Source organism: Euprymna scolopes, chromosome 33, assembly GCF_053919585.1.
Source record: "Euprymna scolopes isolate OS-2025 chromosome 33, ASM5391958v1, whole genome shotgun sequence".
In the NCBI taxonomy this organism is placed as follows: domain Eukaryota; kingdom Metazoa; phylum Mollusca; class Cephalopoda; order Sepiida; family Sepiolidae; genus Euprymna; species Euprymna scolopes.
Genome location: NC_136514.1, coordinates 89800711 through 89812825, shown reverse-complemented (window position 1 = coordinate 89812825; position 12115 = coordinate 89800711). Strand labels below are relative to the sequence as shown.

At 37.2% G+C, this 12115-nt stretch overlaps 1 protein-coding gene across 42 annotated transcripts in view; it reads left to right on the top strand.

The window, feature by feature from the left end:
• LOC145258348 (uncharacterized) overlaps positions 1-12115 on the top strand; it is a 393885-nt gene that overhangs the window by 118829 nt on the left and 262941 nt on the right. For 26 of the 42 annotated variants that reach the window (XM_080116577.1, XM_080116572.1, XM_080116574.1 and 23 more), the window contains exon 4: positions 8102-8224. The exons of the other annotated variants lie outside the window; for them this stretch is intronic. In XM_080116577.1, the coding sequence (XP_079972703.1) occupies positions 8102-8224 (123 nt within the window). The remainder of the gene's footprint in view (positions 1-8101; positions 8225-12115) is intronic. 42 annotated transcript variants of the gene reach the window in all.

Below are 12115 nucleotides of genomic sequence, written 5' to 3'. Positions count from 1 at the left end.
GATGGGACAAAAACAAGCGTCGTAAGCATATGATGGGATAAAAACAAGCGTCGTAAGCATATGATAGGATAAAAAAAAAAACACTTTTCACTAAATTGAGAAATAATGCTTCCGATTCAAAATGGCTGACAAATTTTCGTCTCAAGAAGCCAATATCTTCAGACAGCCTTATCTGATAGCAACAGCTCGCTTCTTTATTAAATTCAAAATGGCCGACAAAAATGAATAGAAAGAAAAAATATGGCATCTTCCCAATATAATTACAATTGTTTCAGGAAAATGACTTCTGCTATGGATTATTTAGATGATTTTGTACGTTTCTGAATGTCTACTTTTGAAATGCAATATCAATTACATTATTTTTATACAATCTATTTGAACTCGGAGAGTAGCCTTCTTTACTTTTATTGCATTATCTGATTAGATATTGAGGTTTATGTAAATGACCCTCCTTAATCCAATCGTACCATTCATTTATATATGTAGTAGCTGTGTACTCGGTTTTGAGTGTAACCACTCTTCAGAGAGTTTTCAGGTTTTATGCTCTGTAGAGGACTAGGATATATAAATCCTAATCCGTTACAAAAGAAAAATAATGAAACGAATGGAATTGAAGGAAACAAAAACTCAATTGATGGATAAGATAAACGTGTCGTTTATTTACTGTTGAAAGAATGAGTGTTTTAGATATAACACGTGTTCATGTCCGCGCGGGTGTAACCATCGTTTGTTGCGGGATTGGTATTATAAAAGGAAATGTATTTTCATCTCACGCTCGGGTCACTATCGTTTGTTCACGCGTGGGAAAAGAAGTGAGTGATGTAGTGGAAATGAGAATGATAGTCCAACGTGTAGACAAAGAATAGAGGGTTGACATCAGTTAAACTGTGCGCCATGTTAGCCGTCAACTACGCGGTGGTGTTCTCTGGCACAAGTAGTAGATAGAGAGAGAAAGAGTGAAAAATGTCAACCCAGTTCATGGAGAGTGAAAGCATATAAAGTGTACATACGGTCTATTAGCTTTTTGTCCCACATAGTAGCAAGTGGTGTCATAGACTGTACAGCTCGAAAGCTGGTCCTAAAAGGAAGAAGCCGCTTATTGCTCTTTCTTTTATACTTGTTTCCGGCGGTCTTTTGCGCATGTGTGTATTTCCTTTGAAAGGGGAAATGATGTTGTCCATGCGTGCGTGTATGTGAGTACATGTGTGTACATTAGCGGATGTGTATATACACGTGAATGTGAGTGTATGTACGTGAACGTGAATATATGTACGTGTGTGGACGTGGGCGCGTATGTTTGTGTGCGCGTATGTATATGACAAGTAATATAGCTTGAAATGTGAACGCGTGTTTTTGTGTGAGACTAGAAAAGGCTCGCGCAGCTCTCATGTATCGAGGACAGAGTATACCGGAAAAAAAAAAAAAAATGGAAACTCTAAAAGGTACCTGTGCGTGACTTTCTTGACAGTGGAATTGAGCTTGCACGGCATGCAATCCACTTTTTGAATGAGGTATGGAGGGTCCAATGGCACAATTGAACGAAATGATTGATCTATACAAAACTCTCAGATTTTTATTTAAAGTTTACCTTCTTTTAAATAGGTTGCCTTCACACAGCCCAGAAACCGTATCTGCCCCGCTAGCTCTGAACTGATAATGGTAACAATCCGATGGTTTCCATCATCGGAGACAGCTCGGCTTTTTTGTCAACTTTCCTTCTCTTAGATAAACTACTTTTTTTTTTATATAGGAGTCATTACTTATCGAGGCCCAGAAGCCACTTGAGGATAAGGATTAATGAGTGTACAGTAGTCGATAGGACAATATCATAGTAATCGTTAGTAGTGGAAATTTGGTAAATTGGATTACTTAAGGGGACGGCTCATCAAGAACTTGTTTACGTTGGACTTGAAGACGATCATATAATCGGCTGGAAAGCAGGGAAACGAGTTTCACAGGCGTGCAGTTCTACGGAAGAAACTTTGTTCATGGAATCCACATCCACATTTAGGTTTAGGCACAGATAGAGAATAGGGAAAATTATTGATAGTGGTTTCAGCTAGGTGAGTGTTTTTTCGTAAAAGTTTGGCGAGGAGGGGGGAATAGATTGGAGCTCAGTCAAATACTTGTCATAAAAATAACAATAAAGTAGAGACAGGCTCGCAACACCTCTTTAGTGGGAAAGAGGTTGCAGGAAAGAGAAAAAGGCATACCCTCCCTAGGCTACAAAGTCTATTTTGAACTCTGGCAAGGCAGGATAAGGTCTTTCTAGCAGCTCTTGCCCAGATGTGGCAACAGTATTCCATCCTTGGATGTATCTGGCTCTTATATAAGTTAAGAATTTCTTCAGCAACAAAATATCTACTGGTAGGATCCCACCATTTTTCGAGCGACCATTAGCATGACTTAGGAACTCCAGCCACTCCACAAACTAATATATATATACAAACATTATTAGTTACATATGTACGTACATATTTCCGTGGAATCCCTATGTAAAGAGACCCATCTCCTCAGGCCAAAGAAGGAAACTTATTGAAGCTCGTTTTAATAAGTTTCTTCTTTGGTCTGACGAGGTGGGTCTCTAAATAGGGACCCCACTGAAACATGTATGCACATATGCAACCAATGTTTGTATTGAGATGGGTGTTTTGTCAGTTTTCCTTCTTTTAGATGAACTGCCTTTAGTATAGCTAAGAAGCCCCATCCACTCTATCCCCATTCATTCATTCATATATATATATATATATCTCAGGAAAAATACCTGTCCCAGGATGGGTAAAATTAATTCCATGAACAGTTTTTTTTTTTTTTTTTTTTTTTTTTAAATCACATTTAAGCCCCTTCCCCATATAATACTAAACCTAACAAGTAGAATCCTTTTTTCCAATTTTGATTAAAATCCATTATAGAATATCGATTCAAGAAAATGTCTAAAATTTAAGTCTTAAGCTTACGGTGCCTTAAGAAATTAAGGTAATCTTACTTCAGTGGTCGATTAAATTCAATTCAAATCTGGAATATTTGAATTTTTAAATAGGATGTTATTGCCATATTAAACCCTCTAATACCCTTAAAAATACTTCTTTTTTTTTTTTTTTTTTTTTTTGTTTTTTTTTTTTTTGTTACAAAGGAGTCACCACTTATCAAGACCCAGAGGCCACTCGAGGATAAGGGTTAATGAGTGTGCAGTAATCAATGGGACAATATCATAGTAATCGTTAGTAGTGGAAATTTTGTAAATTGGATTACCTAAGGGGATGGCTTATCAAGAATTTGTTTATGTTGGACTTGAAGACGACCATATTATAGTCAGCCGGAAAGCAGGCAAATGGAAGAGAGTTCCACAGGCATGCAGTTCTAAGAAATAAGCTTTGTTCATGGAATCCACGTTTAGGTTTAGTCACAGATAAAGAGTGGGGGAAATTATTGATAGTGGTTTCAGCTAGACGGGTGTTTTTCGTGAAAGTTTCAAAGAAATTGGTATTTGGCGGAATTTTTATGAATTAATGTTTAGATACCTATTAAAATTTTATACAAATCTGAGGTATCTGTATTTACATGAGAATCTTTATGATTATTGTCCTCTCTCTCCTATTGGCTAGACACGATCGTGTTCGACAATGCTATCATGACTTGTAACTTTGGCATGGGTTAATAGAACATCCTTTTTGTATTTGTTAGTCGTTGTGAGACATCAAGCCGATGCGATCATTTGTCTTTGTTAGCTGGACAATACCTCTTGCCAATACATTTTTGGTTTGCATTTAATATAAAACTAGCAGGACCTGTGGAAATTTCACAGGAGACTCATTCATTTGTAATATATTGATGTTGGCATTCTGTAGATGTTCAGTGTAAATGGAGACGCTCTGATATTATTGTACCTATTTACAATGCCTCCCCACAGGACAGAGTTAGACAGCAGGGTCGTTTTTTAACGTGGAGAAAAGGTACAAAAATAAAAATTGTCTCAATCGTGAAGGATTTCTCCTCCACTGAAAGAGAACGAGAAATGGAAGTGCAGCATCTGAAGAACAGATGGTGTTTATTTGCTCCCCCACTGAGCAAATTAGGCACAAGGCCGTTTTTAATGTGAGGTAAAAACCAGCTCCCCTAAAAGGGGTCACTCTGGTTACCAAAAATAATAATTGTCCCAGTATAGAGGGTTTCCCCTCCATTGACTGGTACAAATTATCTTAAGTGCAGTATCTGCCGGAACAGATGGTGTTTATTTGCTCCCCCACTGAGCAAATTAGGCACAAGGCCGTTTTTAATGTGAGGTAAAAACCAGCTCCCCTAAAAGTAGGCAAAAAGGGGTCACTCTGGTTACAAAAAATAATAATTGTCCCAGTATAGAGGGTTTCCCCTCCATTGACTGGTACAAATTATCTTAAGTGCAGCATCTGCCGGAACAGATACTACACTTTAATCTTGGCAAAAAGGCCAAGTATTATTGTAGCTTTTTTGTTAAAACTGCAAAAGTATTTATCCAAGCTAGCACGAATGCCCGGTGTAGCAATAAATATGTATAAATGTTAAGGGGGTCAAAATTGCAGTCAAAGTCTTAAAAAATTTTACCCCTGTGGTCTCTACCAAATTACTCAGCCAATTTTTAATCTAAACACTTGAAATTTTACATAGTGTATTCAGACATAGGGCAAGCTTTTTAAATCTATTTTTGGCCGAAAATTTGGTAGCCAAGGGGTTAAAGATCCAAAATTTGACCGTTGCAGTCTCTAGCATACTATTCAGCCAATTTTGGGTCTAAACATTTGAAATTTTACATAAAGGGTATTCAGACATGCAACTAGCTTTTTAATCAGTTTTTGGGCGAAAATTAGACTGCCAAAAGGTCAAAGTCCAAAAGAGTTTACCTTTGAAGACTCTACCAAACTCCTCCGCCAATTTTGGGTCTATACACTTGAAATTTTAGATATAGGTTACCTGGGCATGAGTCAAACTTTTTGATATATATATACATATATGCACATAAAGTTATGAACAGTACGTAGGACTCCGAGCAAATCCAGGCTGAACTGCTAGTTAGCAATAAAGACCAAAAGGAAACACATTAAAGTCGAGTTACAATATATGCAAATGAGATATATCTTAAGTTAAATAAAACATGTAAGCACATTACACGAATATTTTGTGTACGCACATGTGTGTATGCCTTTTTAACTTGTAATATATACGTATAAGAACGAACATGCATAAGTTGAAAGTGTTTGTTGCACGGATGAGTTCGTTGTGTGTACGTGTCTGGGTGTTTGTGTATGTGTGATCACGAGAGATCGTTTATATAAACATGTGTACTAGTTCTTACCTTGAACCGTTAACACTCTGTCGAGGCAGATAAAAATGTATGTGCGTTCACATGGACGATTCAAATGAAAGAGAGAGAAAGGTATATAACGGAAGTGGGTAAAGAAAATGAAACAGGAAGTAGAGAATGCCACCTGTCGGACAAATTGGAAATCACAACAAGGGCAGATAACCAGTGCGTAATTGAGATACATTTGTGTGTGTGCATGACAATTTGCATTTGCAGCTGTAAAGAAAGATGGCTCCTCTATAAATACAATATTCTACTGGGGTAAATTTGCAAAGAAATTAAATCTAACGAAAATGCATTATTCTTAACAATATGCACCAACGTTTAAGAACAATAAAAAAAATAAATCAAATATTGATGCATCAGATACAATACTAGTTAGGTCTAAGCACTAAAATCCGACTGGCTTAACTTTATATAATAGACATATTAGATAAGTAAAGTTTCTAGATTTCTAATGACATGTTAAAAAAAAAAAATCTAAAATCCAACTGTCTTAAATTTATATAATAGATAATTAAAATTCATCCATCCAGCATAGTCGTAGACAAGATTGAACTCACTACACAAGTTTTGTAGTGTAATTCAAATCTTGTTGGTCGCTGAATACTTGATGCTTCACCAGGGCTATCAAGGGTATTTTACGGGGTGCCTACCATGGCTTAAGAGAGTCCCATCTACCCTGGAGAGAAGGATAGACCGCACTAGTTTCTCAACCTGGTATTTTACCTGAAATTACAAATGCATTATTTTTAACAAGATGCACCACCGTTTATTAATTTATTATTTAAATATTATATACCACCATTCGGTACGGACCCGACAGTGGAAGACCAGATAAGAACGAAAACTGAAATTTATAAGACAAAAAAAAACAAAAAACGATACTATCCCATTGATTACTGTACACACAATAACCCTTATCCCTGAGTGGCTTCTGGGCCTTGATAAGGGGTCCATGGCGCAGTGGATAAAGGCATTGAGTCTCTACAGTTCCAGGTGAGCATTGTCTGAAGATAGCGGTTTCAATCCTACCCAAAGCAGGCCAAGGGTTTAGTAGACCAAAGACGTGAGGGGGAAACAACTATGGAAGGCAGTAATTACTGGGAATACAGTTACAAGACTTATCATTCTTATCCCGTCGTGGTTAATCACCTGAAGAAGGCCAGAGGATGAGTTGGCTGAAACATGGTAAAACAACAACCATGAAAATGAGAATAACCGTCCGCAAATAAACTTTTTGTATTGTTTATTTATATTTGTGTGATAAAAGAACTTTATTTAAGGCGGTTGTATGCTGTAGCTATCATTGTAAAGCCATGTAATTATGTGAAATGTCTAAACCTATTATTAAGCTCTTTGTTGAGTAGAAAAACATGACTATCATCTCTCTCTTTTTATTCCTTATATCCATTGCTTGTATAAAGTGTATTTTTAGCTACTTTAATAAAGTTTCTGTTAAAGAAATAAAATACTAGTCAAACATTTTTTTATTTTAATCGTTTTTTTTTTTTTTTTTTTTTTTTTGCTATATTTTGCAGTTTGTTGAACTTTTCCATTTATTTATCTCGTATAATTCCTGTCTACATATTTTGGTCTCGATCCTTTCTAATTTTCTTATTAGTTTTGTTTTTGGCAAGAACTGGCTGATGTAATTGCCATAGTCAATTTGGATCCAAGTACTTTCAGATCCATCGTCAGAGATAATTAACAGCAAAGGCTTTAGGGTGTTAATAAAAGTGACTTTTTTTTTCTTCTCCTTCTTCCAGTAAATCACGTTATTAATTATATTAATTATTTGTGTCACTTTTAAAAGCGTTTAAAAATATTATTGCTATTATTTAAATTTCTTTTTATTAATATTTGGTTTCTAGTATAGCAATTTTATGCTTGTTAGTATGTTCAAACATAGACATGTTGTTTACTGAAAGTTTTTGAAATTAGAACAGAGGACAAGAATGTTGGTTAGTTAGAAATGGCATTCTTGTCAGGTAGATGCATGGTTAACCTCCTCGATAAGTTTGTGGTAGTCAAACCTATGTAGATGTTTTTTCCTTCATTGTCAGATACACAGCCTCCTAATAAGCATTTAAATTTAACCTTAGAACCTTTACTGCTAATTATCTGTGATGATGTATCTGAATGAATCTGAAAGTACTTGGGTCAAAAGTGACTATGATAGTTCATCAGCCAGTTTTTGCCGAAAACAAGAAGACTAATAAGAAAATTAGAAATGATCAAAACCAAAATATATAAATAGGAATTGTCTATTATTTGATGAAACATGCTTAAAGGAAAGAATATTGCCTAAATATATATTAATGTATACACACTCGTGCGTATATTTGTGACAAGTTTTAAATAATTTGTGTTTGTTTCGTTTTTTTATTGGTTATAAGCTGTTACGAATTGGCATGTCTGTCGGCTTCATCATTGGGTCATTTCTTGTGCTTTGTCTTTTGCATGCCATTTTTTTTTTTTTTTTTTTTTTTTTTTTTTGCATTTATTGCAATTGGTGGGTTCTTCCCTTTTTATTTCTCTTTCTGTGGTGACGGCTACACGAATGAACGCCCTATTACTGCTGCTGCTGCTGCATGATTGTAACATGATCGTTACATTTTGTGAAACTTCTGTGGTGATGAGGAAGTGTAATCCTGTCAAGGCATGTTGACTGATATTTCTCTTCCGAAACAAAAAAAAAAATCAAAATGAAACCCCCTCGAGCAGCATTCACCTTGTCCTTTATTCCTCTACTTCTTCCAGAGGAAGCTGATGGTGGCGAAACAGTAACCATTCCCCCTTCTGCTGATATAGACACTGAAGGTGGTCTAAGCAGTTCACCAAAATCGGAATCAAAGCCAACCCCACTGATGTCGGAAACTAAAGGTACAAGTATTGTATTTATCTGAAATTTCTATTAACCCCTCTTTACCTCCCCTAAAAAGAAATCTGCTTGGTACTCATCAATATGACCTCTGACCTTGTTTGACCTTGTATCAACCTCTAATTTTACTAACAATCTACTTTATATTCTCTGGATGGGGTATGTCGGATTGTTATTAAAAATAGAAGACCTCTATTAATCAGTTCTTTCGGTGTCTGACTGTAAGACCCAAAAATACCTTTGACACTCTTGTTCTTAGCAACCCCACCCACCCCCACCACACTCGGCGCTAAACTTCTCTTGGAATAATCTGCTAGCCTGAGAACAGGTGATGTCACGTCCACCAGTTTAATCAACCTCCAGGTTACACAATCCACTAGGGTCAATGCCTTGACCCCAGTCCGAAATGTTTCCTGTTTTCTAACCACCATATATTTATATATCTAAAGAATTGTGAAAATTTGAAAAATTTGAAGCGTAAATTTCTTTTACTAAAATTATTATCATAAGCGTTAAATAACTCTAAAAAATTTTTATATGTACGAAGACAATGCAGAAATGAACCAATTTTAACAGATTTATTGAGTTTAGATCCGTGGTCCTAATTTGGTTGAGTAGAAGCAATTTTAGATTTAAAATAACAATTTCACTACGAAACATTTACAAAATAACATTTTAAGAACTCTGTATATGTGCAAACAATAACTGTTCCCTGAAATGTGGTAAATTAATTATCGTGATTTGTTAGAGTGCAAGTTATTGTATTATTGTTTTTTTTAAAAATGATGATCCAAAGAAAAATAGTCACATGATCTAAGCATTTTATAAAATTTACTTGGAAAAAACAAATAAGTCTACAATGCAAACGAAGCTAATCGAAGTTCTAACACAGATGAAAACACTAATGCTAATCCAAGTAAAACGGTAACAAGTAAAATAACCTCTTCATTACCAACAACATTAAAAGTTAACGATAATAGTTCAGACATTTAATTCAGATCAAGACCTTAAATCTCTCTGTCGTTCCATTTCTTTGTCTTTCTTCTGCTCTGCCTCTCTTCTTCTGCTCTCTCTTCTTCTGTTACCTCTTTTCATTTCTCTCTCTCTACTGCACTGCGTGTCTCTCTTTTCTGCTCCATTTGTCTGTCTCTCTCTTCTGCTCTGCTCAGTCTCTCTCTTCTGGTCTGTCTGGCAGTCTGTCTGTCTCTCTCTTCTGGTCTGTCTGGCAGTCTGTCTGTCTCTCTCTTCTGGTCTGTCTGGCAGTCTGTCTGTCTCTCTCTTCTGGTCTGTCTGGCAGTCTGTCTGTCTGTCTTCTGGTCTGTCTGTCTGTCTTCTGGTCTGTCTGTCTGTCTGTCTTCTGGTCTGTCTGTCTGTTTCTCTCTTCTGGTCTGTCTGGCAGTCTGTCTGTCTCTCTCTTCTGGTCTGTCTGGCAGTCTGTCTGTCTCTCTCTTCTGGTCTGTCTGGCAGTCTGTCTGCCTCTCTCTTCTGGTCTGTCTGGCAGTCTGTCTGCCTCTCTCTTCTGGTCTGTCTGGCAGTCTGTCTGCCTCTCTCTTCTGGTCTGTCTGGCAGTCTGTCTGTCTCTCTCTTCTGGTCTGTCTGGCAGTCTGTCTGTCTCTCTCTTCTGGTCTGTCTGGCAGTCTGTCTGTCTCTCTCTTCTGGTCTGTCTGGCAGTCTGTCTGTCTCTCTCTTCTGGTCTGTCTGGCAGTCTGTCTGTCTCTCTCTTCTGGTCTGTCTGGCAGTCTGTCTGTCTCTCTCTTCTGGTCTGTCTGGCAGTCTGTCTGTCTCTCTCTTCTGGTCTGTCTGGCAGTCTGTCTGTCTCTCTCTTCTGGTCTGTCTGGCAGTCTGTCTGTCTCTCTCTTCTGGTCTGTCTCTATATCCCCACTCTTTTCCCCTCATTCCACCTCCCCCTCCTCCTCTGTCTGTCTGTCTCTCTCTCTATTCATTCATTATCTAGACAAGTACCATTATATAAATTAAGTACTGTATCAACTTCCTCTATTTAGCTGTGATGCAACTAACAAACAGACAACACTGCTGCCTCAATTTGGTGATATTTTTGCTTTGATGAGTTTTGTGTGATTGAAAATTAATCATCGTTCCAGATGTTCTGTGCTTTTTTTTCTTTTCGCTTTCTATTATGTAACTTTGTAGGGAGTTTTTTTATTTTCATAAAATTTTAATTCCCAGGAAACAGTTGAGTCTCATTGACACATTGTAATCATCACCATCGTCATCATCATCATCGTCATCATCTTTTGACCATATTTGAAATGATGGAGTTCACGTGCTCATGCCAGATATCCCAATCTCGCATGACTGCTTCCAGGTTTCACCTCTCAGTATTTGCATTCTTTGCAACGACATCCGGATATGTGAACATTCTACTTCCGGGGTGGGTAGTAGGGTTCCACAGAAGTAAGGAAAGAGTAAATTCATTTACTGGCACAGTGTAGTATCTGTTCTGATGTTCCACTTCGCCGTTTCTGTCCTCAGTCAGTGGAGGAGAAATCCCGTATAACTGAGACGATTTTTTATTTTTGTTTCTATCCAGATTGTCCATTTTTTGGGGAGCTGGATTTTTCCCACATTAAAAATCGACCTTGTGTCTAACTCTGCCCTCGTGGAGAGGCAAGTAAATAGGAACCTCATTTACTGCTCTGAAACAAAGACCGGCAAAATGAACATGCCTTGCTTTGACAATAGATGATGCCAATGAAAGTTCACCATAGATTTGTTTTTTGGTTGAATGGATATTCCATGAGAAATTTTCAGCTCTCATGAGAAGGCTGGTATATGTACCATTCAAGCATGTTTACAATTTTTTTTTAGAAAATGTCCATGTTTCCGAACCATAGAGGAGGATAGGCTGATCTATAGATTTAAAAATTTTTCAATTTGATACTTTTGCTGAGATGTTATGTACATATTTTTATAAGCAGTTGGCTCAATGAGTAGTGATATCTAGTTCTAAAGATGGGTGTAGTGGTGATGTAGCAACCAAAGTTTCTGCCTTTCCACCTCCTTGTAAGTCTGGGCAGAAGCTGCTAAAAACAGCCTATCCTGCCTTGACAGAGTACAAAATAGACTTCGTGGCTTAGTGGGAGGTGCCCTTTTCTCTACCTTGCAACCTCTCTCCCACAGAAGAGATGTTGCGAGCCTTTCCTTGTTTTATCATTATTTCCATGGCAGGTGCTCGTCTGAACTCCAATCTCTGGTCCCCCCTCGCCAATCTTTCACGAAAAACACCCGTCTAGCCGAATCCACTGTGAAAAATTTCCCCCACTCTTTATCTGTGCCTAAATCAAAACGTGGATTCCATGAACAAAGCTTCTTTCTTAGAACTGCACGCCTGTGGAACTCTGTTCCGTCTGCCTGCTTCCCACCTGACTACAACTTGGATGTCTTCAAGTCCAACATTAACAAATACCTAATGAACCGCCCCCTTAAGTAAACACTTCATCAAATCTCCTCACTAACGTACTGTACTTGCAATAACCCTTATCCCTGAGTGGCTTCCGGGCCTTGATAAGTGGTGACCACTGTAAAAAAAAAAAAAAAAAGTCAACAAAAGAAAAATGCCAACAACAATCTACCAAGAATTACACAAACAAAATGAGTACTTCAATAGTTTAGACCAATAACTTTTGATAATGTTCTTTGTTTTTTTACAAGGGTGTCACCATTTATCAAGACTCAGAGGCAACTTGAGGATAAGAGTTAATGAGTGAACACTGTGATAAATGGTAATGGTGGAAATTGGGTAGGAGTTGATTATGTATGAGGACTGCTCAACGATAATTTGTTTACATTGGACTTGAAAACAACCATGTTATAGTCAGCTGATAAGTAGCCCTGTGATATTTATATATATATATATATATATATATATATAT